At 42.8% G+C, this 16,445-nt stretch overlaps 1 protein-coding gene and 1 pseudogene across 1 annotated transcript; both read right to left on the bottom strand.

Annotated features, from left to right (window-relative positions):
• Positions 1-5,279: 5,279 nt before the first annotated feature.
• Positions 5,280-11,656, bottom strand: LOC101771199 (dihydrolipoyllysine-residue acetyltransferase component 1 of pyruvate dehydrogenase complex, mitochondrial). The gene is made up of 19 exons (XM_004981293.4): positions 11,443-11,656; positions 11,294-11,347; positions 10,946-10,982; positions 10,848-10,881; positions 10,334-10,383; positions 10,210-10,254; positions 10,027-10,100; positions 9,250-9,319; positions 8,770-9,168; positions 8,171-8,231; positions 7,995-8,039; positions 7,827-7,910; positions 6,770-6,846; positions 6,623-6,685; positions 6,321-6,391; positions 6,166-6,226; positions 6,017-6,077; positions 5,859-5,939; positions 5,280-5,747 (listed from the first exon to the last, which is right to left on the bottom strand). The coding sequence occupies exons 1-19, from the start codon at positions 11,469-11,471 to the stop codon at positions 5,689-5,691; spliced, it is 1,455 nt and encodes a 484-aa protein (XP_004981350.1). The 5' UTR covers positions 11,472-11,656; the 3' UTR covers positions 5,280-5,688.
• A 378-nt stretch (positions 11,657-12,034) lies between these two features.
• Positions 12,035-16,445, bottom strand: part of LOC101783376 — a 7,605-nt pseudogene continuing 3,194 nt past the window's right edge.

The raw sequence follows: 16,445 nt of genomic DNA, 5'->3' as shown, positions 1-16,445 counted from the left end.
GCCTTTTCACGGCGGTGACTTGTTGTTAACTTGTTGTGCGTTCCAACTTACCCTGAAACTATGATTAGCAACTTTTTTTTCCTGAAACTAATGATTACTTAGCTGTAGCTAGGATATTGTTTTGGCACGATATATTTGCTGAAGCGCACAGACCGCCGCAGCAAACAGATGGAATCCATCCTGACGAGAAAGCCGTCGCCTTTTGCTCATGCGCAAACACTCGAAAGACGCCTTTTTTCTCTTCTTCCTTTCATACTTCTATTATTTCTTCCGAACCGGAAAAAGGCGGTTCGTAAAGGCCAGTGAGACGAGATGCTCTATACTACAAATATGGTCACTTGCTCCCAACTACAATAACCGAATCATGCCTTGTCCTATCTCACTCACTACCACCGCACTTGAGGTCCAGCTTGTGCGGCACAAAAATGGAGCTCACTTCACTTGGTGTACAAAGCGCAAGGCACATGGATGTACACGGATGGGAGCTGGGCCTTTGGAAGTTCGAACCATCGTTTGAAATGAGAAAAAAAAATCGATTTAGAAAAGAAATGCAGAATTCTGAAAATGACGTTGGTGATGCCAGGGTACGGACAAGACAGCGTACAGATGCTGCAGGTAATGGGGAACTCACACCACGTCAGCTAATGGCGCGAACAGGAGACGGGTCATGGGCACGCACAATTCAAAGCCGTTATCACATGCTCTGCTGTCAGTGGTGGAGGAGCAAAGCTGGCAGGCTTGTCCGACTTATGCTAGGTAGGTAAACAGTAACACAGGCAAGCTTTTTCAAGGTTTCACCACGACTAATGCCACTTTATGGTTCAGATCAAAAATTCACGCAATACATGATTGAGGGCACGGCAGCGTGCTCTTACTCTATTGTTGGAACCATTTTTTTTTCTTTTTAGTTAGGAAATCCAATTGGATTCGAGGTATGACTCAGACAGCAGTCAGCCATGTTCAAGTGTTGATAGTTGCTCACAGCTGCTGCCCGGCTGCACTACAACATGCACGTCTTGACAGAGACGTGTATGAGTATGATGGCACACAAATCACTCTCGGGTTTAATCCACACAATCAACCTCGTGGTATTTATTACGACCTTATCACGTCTAATGGCTCCATGAAACATTCTTTGAAAGAAACAAATCACCTACCAACCATAAACATGATTAGGTCATCTGGTCTACTGCCCTAGTTTAGAAAGGCACATTCTACCAGAGAAGAAACGCGTGACGGTGGTCTAGCTAGGCTCTGCTTATTTCAGAGCTCCCCTTGTGTGTATGCGGGTACGCAGAACAGAATGATGGCTCGTGCCTTTGTACGAGGCACCGGCGGCATAAGCATAATTGGCGGTGCGTGGGGTCACTCCTACCAAAAGTGTTTTCGTGCATGTACTACGGACCTCCAGAAAATTTAACCAGGTAGAGTGAGGAAGCAAACATTCCCGTACTTGAGCACGGCCCTGAACTCGACACAGGCTGATGAACGATCAACCTAAACGGCTATACCTGGGACCGAAGTTGAAAGCTCTAAAACAATGGTAAGTCCACTTTGGGAATTCTTGAGATCCAGAACGGCTTGAAAGGTTTATTCAATTACTCATCGAGACCCAAGGTTCAACAAAAATGTTTTACATATTAATTGGAGATTATAATGCCATAACAAAAGAAAAAGGGAGATTAGAGAGCTCAATGAGGAATTATATCAGCCTACCAGGTAGCTCTCCACTGCAACACAAACTGTAAAACAAGCAAAAACCACAAGGCACATAACGGCAGTACACTATTATATCGCTTGCCCGTGAAGCAAGAAGTTGCCGAGGCTAGGGGGCCAGCATCCAAGCTACTTCATCAAGTGTTCTTCTCTAGGTTCCAAGAAGAGATTATATGGTGTGCCCTAGTACGTCGGTACTGCACTACTGCTCCATCCATCATCTATGCACCTTTTCCGTGGCGAGACGAGGAGGCCATGCATGGGCCCATTGGACCCCACGTGTTCACGGTTCGTGAGGCCACTCATGTGCCGAGGTTGCCCACAGAGGCACACACTACTCACAGATCATAATGGGGGCCTAATCCATTGGGGGCAGCTAGTGAGAAATGTGAGAGCTACATTTAAGCTGTAGCAAATGGTTCGTTTGGCAGAACAAAGATGCAGATACAGTTTGTGGAAACGGACACAAAGGAAAGGCTCTTTGAGCCGACTCTGATTTTGTGATTGATTGTGCAGGCACAACGCATACGGGACAGTAAGGTGGAGGGGATTATTATAGCATAAAACCATATGAATAAGCCATGTCATGGCCCTTAGTATCGGAGATGGAGACAGATGTGGTACCTTCCTGGAGTCTGGAATACATCCATCAACCTGCATCTTTGGGGTGCGACCAAGAGGAAAACGACTCGGGTACCCTCGTGGGAGTAAATTACACTCTGGCACAGGAAATAAGTTAAAATTCACTGACCGTGGTATACAATTGGTCTCTGTATAAGAAAGGAATCAAAGGATATGAAACATTTTCACTGTACCAGAACAGAAGCTCAGAAAGCACATGCGGTGGCATAGGATAAGGTCCCCCATTTGTCTCTCTGTCTCTCCAGCCCGGCTGGAGGCTGCACCACCTTGGACCTTGCCCATACAAGTTCCTGACAAGGGGAGACAGAATTTCTATAGCAATAACCAAGCAGGTTACTAAATACCATGAAAATTTGAGCAGCACAGATTATAACAAACCAAAATTCTAAGATATTCCCCTTGTCAACGAAAAACATAGAATTGCTGAGGAAAAGGCTTCGAGTTCTACAACCATATCATCCATTTTCTTGCCAACATTGATGGCGACAGGATAAGGACTAACAGATTGTAGTTGAGCAAGCCTTTACTCAGAAATAGACATGGTAGCGAGTACAGCTGTGATCTACTATCACACACGAAAAGGTCTCTAGCATAAGAACTGAAAATGACACGACGGGAGATATATTTCCTTGTAGTGTTCCTGTGCGAGAGTGGGGGTCCCTAATCAACTCTAAATACTAGTGTACTTGCGAAGGAACAACTGTTCTTCATAGTTGAGATGTTGTCACTTATCCAGCAGCAACAGTGAGAATATGAGATCTTATCATTTCCAGACAGGAAGGCAACCTCTTCAAGTCAAGCATGTAATAGACGAATGGTATTTCAACTTTCATCTACTTGTGACATTTATGACTACTGCTTGGTGATGAGATCCATTGAAAACGAACAATATTAAGTAATGACAATCTAACCAGTTTCATCTCTCATGTTTTCCCCCCTGTAAGTCTCCGACCTATGGACTAACAATTAGTAATCTCAGAATGAGAGGTTCCTGAAAACTAGGAGATAGCAGCTAGGACTTCATATTCATGTTCAATCTTTGCAACTGAAGCCCCTATTTTTCTCTATTTCAGACCCTTATTCCTGTACAGCCTGAAACAAATGAAATTTAGAGATGGATGGAGAACTTATAATCTTAAATGTCCAATCCCAAAGTTCTTGTACACTATGAAAGGCCCCTGTTGGCATGGCAAATGGAAAGTAACTAAAACGTTCAGCTAAAAGGAGCGATGCTGTGAGAATTGTTACTTCTTTTGAGGAAATACTTATAACTTCTCATAGATGAGCTATGAAGATTTTTTCTGTTATTAGGAATACAGACTAACTTTAAGCATGAACAAAAAACTTCCAAAATAATTTGGCTGAGTGAGCCCAAGTGATTTGATTGCTCTCATCAAAAGAAACCATGATCATTTGGTCAAATGGTACTCCACAGACTTGCTCCCTGACTATGTGAAGCCCAATACATCATATTGGAAGTCAAGCATTAGAACTCAGTGAGGACATCACGCCCAGAAAGTTGCAGCAGGTCGACCAAGCAAAACAACACCATCATTGTTAAGGCAGGTGTCAGCAGCCTGATTATGCTGTGTGTGTACAAGAGCTTGGAGTCTCTTGAGTGTTTCTTATCATCATCTTCCTTTTTTGTTCACTATTTTCCAGAATAGCGCACATCCTTATTACAAGTCCACTCTGTCTCTTACTGGCAGCAAGCTGCAGTTAAAAGCCAAAACCTCAACCAGCTAGATGTAAGTCACAATCCTAATTTCCAGCTATTATGGTCCTCCCAACTCGAAATTTGGTGGCGACGGTGATTATTGAATACCAAAATTAAGGTTCGCCTCTGTACAAAGTCAGTTTGCTAAGTTCCAGTGACCTCATAACACGAAATCAAATCATTACATGTGCTCTAATAGTGCGCGAGAAAATTATAAGATTGTTCTGGTGCTGGTTCAACTCAAGTCGACCAATGGGAAATTTTATCAGGATCGAGCAGTCAGATCGCTGACGCTGAATGTGACTCTATTTGGACGAGTTCTCCAGATCACCTAGGCTCCAGACACCAGGCAGTGCACAAAGCCACAAAACCCTCAGCCCGCGAACTGGGATCACGATGCTAGTTGCTAGGTCAAGATAATTTACCACGCGATCAGCGACCCAACACGAAACCGAAAGCGCAGGGCTGCCGCATACCTCTGAATCGACGTGGAGCAGCGTGAGGGCGCGGTCGGAGCGGAGAGCTAGCGTCGCCACATCGCACCGCCGCCACGCCGCGCTCCCACCCCGGCCGTCCGCAGCGCCATGAATCGAGACCCCAAACGTGCACGAGCACGAGCCTACTCCTCCTCGTTCTTCGTCGCGGGGGGCACGGGGAAGGCGGGCAACTGGGCAAGGGTCGAGCCCGATCGCGCGCTTCCGCCTCCGCCTGCCCTGCCGCTGCGCCGCGTGGATTTCGCCAGGCGGGTTTGATTCTGGCTGCTGTGGATTTTGAATTTGCCGCTGAGATCGCGATTCGCGGTTTGGTTTCGGACTTACGGCAGCCCCCCCGCAGCATTTTGGTGTCGTCGGGCCGACGTGGGCGTGCTGGTGCGGCGCTGCCTTGCAGCACACTGTGAGATCAGTGGATTTGCCAGTGGCAGCTTGCCGTCACTGCGCCCCATTGATGCCGATGCATTGTACATATCTAGATGCCGATGCATTGTACATATCTAGATGCATAGTAAAATTTATAAATTTAAAAAATTAAATCCTTATCTTTTATTATGAAAACATAATACATATCTAAATGCATAGTAAAATTTATGAATTTAAAAAATTCAAAACGAGTACGGTAGGAATAGCAATAACAGCAACAGCAGCAAAAATCGAACGCTACTGCAGCAGATCGGTTCGCAAAACCAGATGACAATAGTCTATACAGATGAAGAAAGTGAAGAGTTAACCAATCTGTTATTACTTCCATGTATCATGAACAAAATGCGCTGAGTCCATCTAATGTCTCCGCCAGAAATCCACAGGAAACACGAGATCTGCTTAAGACGCAGGAAACCTCATCAAGGATCAATGTTGCAGAACCACGTTAAACATGAAATGTGGCACCGTATCTGTCAATTCTCAGGACATGCCTTGCCTCCTCCCAACTAACGTTAAAAGGGAAAAAAACACTCTGGAGGTGCTAATTCTTTCTTATTAGAATTATTACAAAATTGGTTACTTTTGTATGGGCTGTCGATCAAGCAACTGAGCCCCGAGTTGCATCTCAATGTTCTCTTTTCTTGAGCAGCATTGCCACAAAGAATTCTTCAAAACACGACATCCACCTCCTTCCATTTACAGTAGCAGTCTCCTAATGTCGCTGAAATTCGATGCCAGCTCCGTGAAAAACTTGCCTGTCCCCCGTGCAAAGAGGTGAATTAGACAAGGGAGTAATAGGGAAACCAAACACAAATAAAAAAGAATAATAGCGGAAACAAATACAAAAGCGAAAAAAGAATCAGTACCTCCTACTTGCCCATCAAACACACGATGGTCAGCAGACAGCGTCAAGCTCATTTTTGTAACTGCAGCAGCCTTCTCATTTCCTGGACAAAAGTCACATGGATTAATATTATGTCCACAATTGATATGAGCAGGAAAGCGCAATGTCGAGGAAACATACCATCACTGTCCACAACAGGCTCAACAACCTTGTTACCTCTACCAACAGCTAAGATACCGGACTGACAGAAGACATGAATAGGAATCATCAGTACAAATTCAACAGATCACTTTACTAGGGAAGACAAGAGGTGTGAGAGTGGGAGCAACCTGTGGAGGATTAATGATCGCACAAAAATGGTCCACGGGGTACATCCCAAGATTTGAGATGCTGCATGCATGAGTTGTAAAAATGTCAAAATACGGAACGTCACAATGTGCAGGATTCCCTGAAGAACAATTACAAACAGGCAGACATCATTTACCTGAAAGTCCCCCCCTGAAATTCATTAGGTGCAAGTTTCCCAGCTCTTGCCTTCTCAGCTAGCTGCTTAACCTGAGTGATTAGGAATGGAGAAAACCATGACATACAATGATTGAAAATTAAAATTCCTTTAAGCACAGAAATACAAATTTTCTTAGAAAAGTGTTGACCACAAGGTTTTGCAATTTTAATGCTTCCATATACAAGCTTGATGGCTGCTAATGGCAAGAGCTACATTTACATGACTCTGATCAATAGCCGTGAGAGCATTCGGACATATAAAATATTGGAACATTCTTATACCTCTGAGGATATTGCTGATATAGTCTTTTGATCTGCATTTCTTATAATTGGAGTCATCAGGCCCTAGAATAGAAAAGACAATCATTAGAGGCACCAAAGATACACTAACAATAATTTTTTGGCATTCTTATAGTGATATAGTCATACCTTCTCTGTGGCAACAGCAATAGATATATCAACTGAATCATGCTTTTGGGCTTCTTCCTTCTCACTGTTCCAGTAAGCTGAAAAATGATGAAAAATAATTCATTTTTTCAAAAGTGGAGTTGGAGACTAAAGAGAGCTATACTGGAGCACCAAAAAAGCAGAATGTATGTTCAGCTGTACCAAAAAACAAGACAGGGTCTGGCTAGCTATGTTTGAAGCCTAGGATAGGAAACTAGAATACTCAGTAGTATTCTACTTGGAATCTGCCAAAGTGCCAACCACCAGTCAAACACTCAACATGTGCATGGCTGCTTGCCACTTGCACTATGCTTGTCAAGTGAGTCAATATACATTTGGAAAAGGATCTTAGGGAAACAAAGTAACCAGGGCAGAAGCTAAACTTGAGATTCGATGGTTGGCTGCAATGCTCACCACATTACTCCAGTACTTGTACAATGTACAAGGGGACACATCAATGTATAAGCTTGATTGGGCAATGATTTAACCATCCAAGCTGCCCGTCCAGTGACTATCCTATGTGGCTATGTTTCATACCACGGAACAAACACTACCAAAGTATGATTGTGAAGCTGATTAAATTCAGGTTATGGGGATTCCATACTATGTTAATCTAATTTAATACTAGCTTAGGTTCATACCCCCTCTGGTCACTTTTAATAGACGTTTCAGACAAGCACATAGAACTACATGCAAGTCAAAATCCCTGTCTGAAACGTCAAATAATACTGACCGGAGGGAGTACTATCCAACTGAGGTGTATAATCCACAAACTCCCTTCGTGGTGTATGAACTTCATCATGACCCATTCAAGCAAAATGTGAATGAATCAGTGAATCATATTTGTGCAGGTCAGTGGGATGCTATCGCTGCTACCTTTCAAAGAGAACACGGTCCAGTAACTTGGGCAGCCGTCATCATTAAGCTTCCCAAGAATGGGAAGTCATTGTGGAGTTCATACGTTTAGGCCAAACATACATCTGGAGTAAAAATAAAACAGAGGCCTAATTTGATATTTAATTAATTCTTTAGGAATTACCATTTGCTTCAGGAACGTTCCGCAAGGCAATTGCCACAGCTTTTATGATGATATCATTTACTGAAACTTTAATGCCATGTTGCTCTGCAATAAAAAAATCATGAGCAAAGAAGGCCCTTTTCTTATCTGATCACTGAAACAACCAATAAAAGGAAATAAATTACAAACCTTTCAGTTCGCTCCTGAAAGCGAGCAAGGGATCAAGTACAACATCTGAGAACAATGCAACACATATCATCATGTCAATAACATCAGAAAATAGCATGTGCAGGGAATGGATACAAACCTTATATCATCATGTCAATAACATCAGAAAATAGCATGTGCAGGGAATGGATACAAACCTTTGGATAGATATAAATGAGGAGTCGTCTGTTTTGATTCAATCAACCTTTTTGCAATAACCTGCATGATACAAAAAAAAAGGTTGACACTTCTGAAAGACTGAAACATTGTGTACATTCTAAGTGTAATGCACAGACCTGACCAAGTTCATTTTCATCAAAAACATCATGCACAGAATATCCAGCAGATAGATAAATGGACGAAACAGGCTATAAAATGGAATGACACATTTCCAGAATCCATCCCCAGCAGCAAATATTTGAAGTACTTATATTACAATTTTTTAGGTTGAAGCCTTGATTTTAATCTAAAATAATATATATAGAGAACATGAAGTTTATTAATAAATTGATTCATTGTGAGAAACTCTGGGGCTCTGGGCCATCCTACAATACCTGTAGCTAGATGCATGGTAGGCGGACTGGAGGAGTTCAGTGTGGCGCTGAAAGCTTGAGTATTAGCACTTAGATTGATCTTGGGTATTAGCACTTAGATTGATCTCAGACTATAGTTTTTAAGTTTATTATATGCACGAGGTAACATAACTAAAAATATTTATAATAATATCTACAAAAGTCGAAAGAGTTAAACAGAGTACCTTACGTATCTGACTATTCAGAATATCTTCATATGTATCAGCCTTTTGTGAAGTAGTGGCTGGTTGAGCCTGGGAATCATGAGTTGGCTGAGATGAAGGTGCCGCTGGAGCCTTCTTTTCTTTGGCTGAGCTTGAAACTGCACCTGACTTCAGTGCAGCCAGAACATCCCCTTTCAGAAGGGTGCCACGGGGACCTGATGCTCTCAGTGATGACATATCCAGTCCATGTTCCTTGATAAGTAACTTAGCTGCCGGACTGATTCGGCTCACTACTGAGCTTTGTTCAGACACACTAGTTACATCAGTTTGTGGTGCACTTTCTGTTGACTGCTCTTCCTTTTGTTCACCTCTGAAGGATGTATCAGCTGGTATGCTTTTAATATCATCAAGCTCTTCAACCTTAAATGGACAAACAGCAATCAGTAGAAATTTAAAATGGATGTTGAAAGGAAATAGACGCCACCAGTCATGGAGCTATACCGTGACAGCAATGGGTTGTCCAACCTGAACATCCTTTGAACCTTCAGGTGCTAAAATTTTGGCCAGATACCTAAGATATTAACGTGGTTAGGTTAAACAAGAATGGTGTATGCAGAATTAACAAAGCATTCATGACAAGAAAAGACAGGGTGTCCCAAAAGAATAAAACTATGACCAAACACAAATTAGATAAAGACAAGTAAAAACTTAAATGAAACAGTAACTGTGTTCTATTACTGCCAATTATTTAAAAACTTAAACATTTAATGTATTTCATACTGATAGACTTGCACGGGAATTACTGGAACTTTCTTAAGTAATCTACGTAATTGACGCATAACGGCAAAGTTTTGGTAATTTCTTAGGTGAAGGAAAGAAGTATAGCACATTACACTGATTTGACTTGGAGCACTATATTGACCAGAATTGTCTAAATAAACTATGAGCAAGGTTTGCAAGAATGTTAATGAATTTTTCCAGTAAAAAAGGAATACAGGGAGGTTCATGTAATGCAAAATGTCAGAGCTAAAACTATTGAAAAAGTTTCATTCAACCTATCCCTAAAGCATTGTGACACGTTCTACCACTGAACAGATTATTGTAATGGAAAGCACTTTTTTCATAGTGACAGTTCATGAGTCTAGAGCATACTTTGCAGAAAATGTAAACTTGGGAATGCAAAATCATAATTCTAGAGGCAAATCTCAGAAACTGTCATATTCGCAGTCCACAGTATAGATTTAAACCCAATGAGAAACTTGTCTTTCAGGACATTACCCCTCTTCAAGGCTTTCAAATTCAAGAGTGGCTTTATCAGTTTCTATCTCGCATATCACATCACCAACCTCTATCTGCAAACAACATAGAGTGTTTAATGATACTGACAGTGATAAAAATAAGAAATTCTATTTTGGGAATGGGATATTTGTATAATGAAATATCAGTTAGCAGAAACCTAACCTTGTCTCCTTCCTGTTTTCTCCATTTCGCAATGTTACCTTGGTTCTAATGAAAACTATGTCAGAGTATGGAATATACATAAAGAACAAAGAAACAAAGCTTGCAACATGTATTAAGTTTTTACCATAGTAGGGGACAGTGCTGGCATCCCAACCACCAGATGTGGAGGAAGCCCTGTGAAAAGATAAGAACATATTAACGATAGTGCCATAGATTGCTACATGCTAACAGCATATTTTGGTACATGTTTTTAGTTACAATTTCGTTTCAAATGTGAAAAAGGGTCATATAATAGTTCCTAGAAAATTTCTCTTGACTGGAACATGTCCGTAGAAATAAGTTTGTTAACATAGAAAATCCAATACAGCATACTAATTTGCATAGGGACTTTCTTTCATCAAATTACATTGCCAGACAACCAAGAAACATAAGAGCTAAACCATATAAAACTTGGTAATTTCGCGAGTTTAAGCTAGCGGTTTAAATATTTCAAGTTTTCCTGTTTATGCAAAGCAATGGATAGATTAATTCAAAGACTTACAAGATAACAGAGCTACAGGGTCAAACTATTGAAATATTTTTTTTTGTCTGTCCATCTATAACATATCAGATTAACAATGTGAGGCATGTGGTTATACCTGTTGAGGAGAACCAACGGGTTGGCAAGGGAACCTGAAATAGGAATGCTAAATAAGTAGCAGTTTGATTGATGAAAAGGATCAAAATTTGAACTCACCTTGTAATGTTCAACCATTGATGCTAGGAGTGATGGCCTGGAAAGAGATCGTACTTCAGAAGAAAAAAAACATTGTACAGAAGAAAGATATAGGTGATCACAAACTAAAGGACTTGCAACCTTTGGGTATACTTCCTTAATTACTGCAAATTCAATACCTAATTCCAACAATCATCTATTGCAAATAATCAAAGCATGAAATCTACACATGTGCTAATCCACATTCACAGCTAACTAGTTAACCCTAGTATCAAAATTGGTGCCGGCACCGAGTACATGGACCAACAAAACGATTCCACAACAGTATAAAACTGAACGATCCCATTGACAAAATATGCAATGCTATACCTTAAGGAAGCACATCGCCCAGCCTCGGCTAAGGAACCCCTTGCGCGCGACAAGCTGCGGGAGATCAGCATTAGAAAAAAAATGGCAAATAGCCGAGCGGACACGCATCGCAATCCGCACGAATTCCTCGGTAGCATCTAACATCTTACCCGACCAGAAGCGCACGGATGTTTGCCATCTTCCCAAATTCGCTGGGACGGGCGGATCTCCAACACCTCTAGACCGGGAGTGGCGCCGCGGCCGGTGGCCGGAGGATCAGGGAGGGAGGGAGGGAGGGAGGGAGGGAGGGACCCGCGGCGCGGGCGGAGGAGGGTTCGGCGGCGGAAAGAGATGCCACCAGCGGGGCGAAGGCGAACAGGGGAACCCGCAGGGGAGCAGGTTGTTTGGTTGACGACCGGGCCGGATGCTGCCGAGCCGAGGATGGGGATGGTAGGATCCGTGCCGTCGAAAACTAACCGACGTCCAGGATTTCTCAGCTCTCCAATCTGCTACCCGTAGGCGACAGAATGGACTAATTAATAATATAATAAATTACAGCCGAAAGTCATGAACATGAACTCAATTTGTCTTTGGCCATGTATGGTATAAACATATGATGGATGATAGAATGATCATGAAACCAGTAAGTACGCGATCCTTTTTCTGTTTATGCAAGGCGTATTTTCTTTGATTGGTACGTGTTCGAAGCCCGAGAACGAGAGAATCACGATTCATAGTGCACGCGATCGAAAAGGTGTCCACTGTACTGAACATGGCAATACTTTAAATAAAAGGTCTGAAAATGACAAGATGATATACCATTCAAAGGAATAATTTGGCCAAGTATAATAGCGATCCACATAGGCACACACATGCTTCCTCTCTCCGAGGACTCATGATGCGTGTAACGGTGTGACTGTTTAGAACCACTGTTCTTATATATTCCTGTCATCTTCCTCATTGCAGTTTTCAGAGGACTCAGAAGCGCTAGCAGACACCTTAACACCGTGGTCAGATGCCAACAAGTACAGCTGCAATCAATCTATTGCGCATGAAAAGGTCCCACTGTAACTGAAAATGCAATTTCTGAAGAAAGAAACACTGAAAATGACAAGATAATATATACATTGAAAGGAACATTTGTGATTCTGGTGCACCACTCACCCAATAGCAACAGGGAGACCGACCACCTTAGGGACAGCGGCTCTCCTCAGTTCAGAAAACATAGAATTGCATTGGTATCCTTTTTTGCAGAGCCTCTGACTTATGGACTAATTAACCCCGGAATGCTGAGTTCTGGACACCACAAGATAGAAGGGCGAGTGAATCACAATCCAGTACCACATGCAAGAGTCAGGGTGCAGGGAGCTAAATTGCTAAATACTCGCATAATGGATAATTAGGTATCAATTTTGGACCAAACTGTTCACATTCATAAAGGACATGGTAATGGGTGGGCCGACTTGTTCCGTAACAGAAATATTTTGACACTCAATATCCGATAATGATGTTGGGTAAAGAATGCGCACCAAGGTACTGACATATAATTACCTGAATACCAGCATGACTACACAAGTAGAAATCGAACTCAGTAGGATGACAAATCTTTTGGTCAACCACAGTTCCTGAAGCACAGAGCACAAAACAATCCCATATCAGAAAATGCTTGCAGAAGAATCAGCTATATGTACTCAATAGCAGTTACACCAAAACCACTAACCAGGGAGAATGTTTCCACTTTTGTCAGTCATATCACGCCTTCCGTGAACCTCAGGGAAAAGCCTCGTGTGATGCCTTTTCTGGACAACTACGAAGGTGACTGGAGGTAAATATCCCTCCTCCAAAGAAGCACAAGCCTTGAAACAGAAAAGGAGCAACAGTCACAAACCATCAACATATAGCGACGCAAACCATATTTGACAAACAAACTATGATGCAGGGAATCGTTACCTTTCTGATGGCATCCATTTCATGAAGCAGTACATGGCCTGCGGTTTGTCTTCCTGCGGAAAGCAATAAGTAGCTCCCTACAAACAAGACCATGTCAGTTCATTAGATAAACCATGTGAGAACTGACAGTAAGTCTACTCAGATCAACCACAACTAACCTGATCATGCCACCATTAACATTGTGCCCCTTCTGTGGATCTTTACTGACGGTAAACAGGTCTTCTATTATCTCTTGTCGGTGTGGTTGAGCAGAAACAAGACCTCTGTACTTGGTGATTTCTGGCCAGTCCATTGATGCCACCACCTGAACAAACATGAAAAGTAGCACCATGTAAGAGCACGATTATCACATTGTAAGAGCACATCGTAAAACTAAATAATAATTAAGAAATTGACAGTTATAAGAAGAAACTAACAGCAACAATGGATGATGCGGAGTCCTCTCCTGGTGGTGGTGGTGGGGGGGGGGGGGGGGGGGGGTTGACATCAGCGCCAAAGATGATTGTTGGGACTTCTGACACATAGGGTATGCCATTGCGTACAAAGGCTCGCTCAAGAACTGTGTTGCGCCCTCCAACCTGCTCAAGGAAAAGAATCATTACATTCCTGCAAGAAAGAACCAAAACAAAAACTTTACTCAAAGAATATATATATCTCACCTTGACATTGATTTTGAGTGCAACATTTTCCAGATATTGCTTGTTTGGCCTGCTAGCATGCTTTGGCAGGCAACACTGGGATACAATTCCGATGTCAGTCTCACAGACTCTTTTAATTTTTCCTGCAAAAGTAAGAGTGTCATAAGTATATTATTTAAATTCCAACAAATTGCAAAGCTGTGTACAACCTAGATAACTGTGTGCATACCGTAGGAACCACTAACGTCAGGCAGAATTACAATTAGAAGCTGTAGCTGATTTCCTGCTCCCTGTTGGGCAGCCATTTGTGTGGCCCTCCTGTGTACATCTCTCAAAGCATTTTCGATATGGTTAGGAGCAGCTGACTTGACTTCAACAAATGGCCTTGGATTGACATTCTACAGGTATGATAATAAGCCAACCGTCATATATAGCAAACTACCTGGAATAACCACATAACACATCATAATTCAGAACACATACAGGTAGTGGACAACTTACCATTCCTGTGGCATTGCACATATGGGTCAGATCCATACAGAACCTCTGTACCTCCTCAGGACGCATGCGTGAAAAGTTCAAACAAGTCCAGTTATCAATAGTTCCACCGTTGATCATTTTCTGGAAAAGGGCACCAAAACACAGAGTAGTAAGAAAGCTTTCTTACATCTAAAGGCTGATCTACATAATTGGTACTGATAGTTTCAGCATCAAACAAAAAGACATATACCCTCAAATTCCTGAAGGCTTCACAAACAGTCAACAATGATGCTTGACAATTTCATAATAAATTATTGACAACTAAAGCAATACTCAACAAGCTTCATATAGACATTTCTAGCTAAGAGCATAGAATCACCTTGTTAATCATGTTCCATTGTCCAGCACTTGGGGCACAAGTTTTCTCCCTACCAGAGTCATGATATTTCAACTGAAATACAATAAAGAAACTTAGTACTCCTAAAAAAAATTAAACGACAAAGTGATTCATTGACAATCAACTTCTTGCAAACAAAAAGGGAATCTAGCAAATTTACCAAGGGTGGAGGCAGCACACGGGCTGGAACAGACACAAAGTCGCTGCAGACTTTGATGCCAAATTCCTGAGCAAACTTATTGTAACAACCCTAGTTTAATTAACCTTGCTTAAGCCTAAGTGAAGTAATTAGCAACTAACCAAGCTCTTGAAAGGTCAAAAATACCCTTTAAAGCTTAATTGGGAAGCAATTCAAAACTTGGAATTTTATATAAAAACTTGAATTTTGGGCAAAATAAGAGTTGTAGAACTTTGCAAAACAAACAACTTTGCTTATTTGAACTTTTGCTAAATGGAAGAGGAAGGAGTTCAAAAACTAGAATTAAAATCAGTAGCAAATCAAATTCCATTTAAAAACTTAAGTGCTGGAACAGAGAAATTCCTCAACTTGGCAGCTCTTTTTCTCACAAATTTTTATCTAAACTTGAGCTGGAACCTTTATAAAAGTTTGAGTACTACGAGTCTTCTACAATTTCACTTATTTGACCCAGGACCAAATCTCAACTGAAGCCTTTCAAAACTTGAGTCAAAGTCAGCCAAAACAGTCAACTCAGCCCAAAACTGTAAAATCAGCTAAGTCTTAGGCGTTGCACCAAACTTTGAGGCCTTGTATCTCTTAAATCTATAATAGATTCGAACCAACTCTCTTTCTAAGTTTTGAAGTTTGACTTCAGGACATTCTTAGTTGGGGAAAATTTCGACTTCCTTTGCAAAATCTCGAGAAAATGGCATTTGAAACCGGCCTGGACGCGCGACGTCACGTTCCGCTGGAACGTCAGAGCGCGCTCGACCCGTGCGCCAGAGCGCCGCCGCCACGTGGTTGCTCCACCGGTGAGCTCGCCTCACCCTATCGCCGGCGTGAAGCGACCCATCGGCGCCCCTCTCGCCCAGTCCTGTGCCGCACCTATCTTCCCCCTCTAGCACGCATCCGCTCAGCCCAATGGCGCGAACGCCCCGCTGCTCCGTTCACACGCCATGGCCGCCACGCCACCTTCAAGCACCGGCGCTCGCCTTGCCACCAATGCCCGGGGAGCAAGCCTGTCGTCCTTATCCTCAATGCCGTGGCATCCTTATCTCCTCGCCCGGCCACAAAACGGCCCCTCCGCCAAGTCTCTTTGCCCCCAAACCTCAAGTTCCAGTCGCGTTTCTCCATTGACGAGCTCACGAGCTCCTCTTGTTCACCGGCCAAATCCTCTGTACCCCAGCCATCCCCCTCCAATATCCCACACCCTAAGCTTCTCCACTTCCTTGGCTCCTTCCTCGACCACTCCTCGACGCCCGCCGTCCACCCCACCGGCCAAAATCAAAGTTTCCCCCAAACTTCCAGAAGCTTCCAACCGTTGTCAATACTTCACCGTGGCGCCCCATCTTTCGGCGGCCCTCGTCCTCAAATGGAACCGCAGTGACCTCTAGATGCTCTGGCGCGCGCCGTTCCGCCGTCCAAGCCTTGTTTCAACAGTCGATTTCGACCATGTTGCCGGCGTGCGCGCCGTGCCCGTGGAGCCCTGTCTGTGCCGCGCCTGTCCCTCGTCGCCGGCCCTGCTGGTGA

The sequence above is a fragment of the Setaria italica genome, chromosome IX (genome assembly GCF_000263155.2).
Source record: "Setaria italica strain Yugu1 chromosome IX, Setaria_italica_v2.0, whole genome shotgun sequence".
NCBI lineage: Eukaryota > Viridiplantae > Streptophyta > Magnoliopsida > Poales > Poaceae > Setaria > Setaria italica.
This window is presented reverse-complemented; position numbering and strand designations above follow the sequence as displayed.

Excerpts from the sequence above, each read along its gene's own strand:
- LOC101771199 (XM_004981293.4), bottom strand. The coding sequence starts at position 11,471 with ATGGCAAACATCCGTGCGCTTCTGGTCGG. Across the intron at positions 10,983-11,293 it reads GGGCGATGTGCTTCCTTAAG|GCCATCACTCCTAGCATCAA; the intron begins GTATAGCATTGC and ends ATCTCTTTCCAG. Across the intron at positions 10,882-10,945 it reads CAATGGTTGAACATTACAAG|GTTCCCTTGCCAACCCGTTG; the intron begins GTGAGTTCAAAT and ends TTCCTATTTCAG.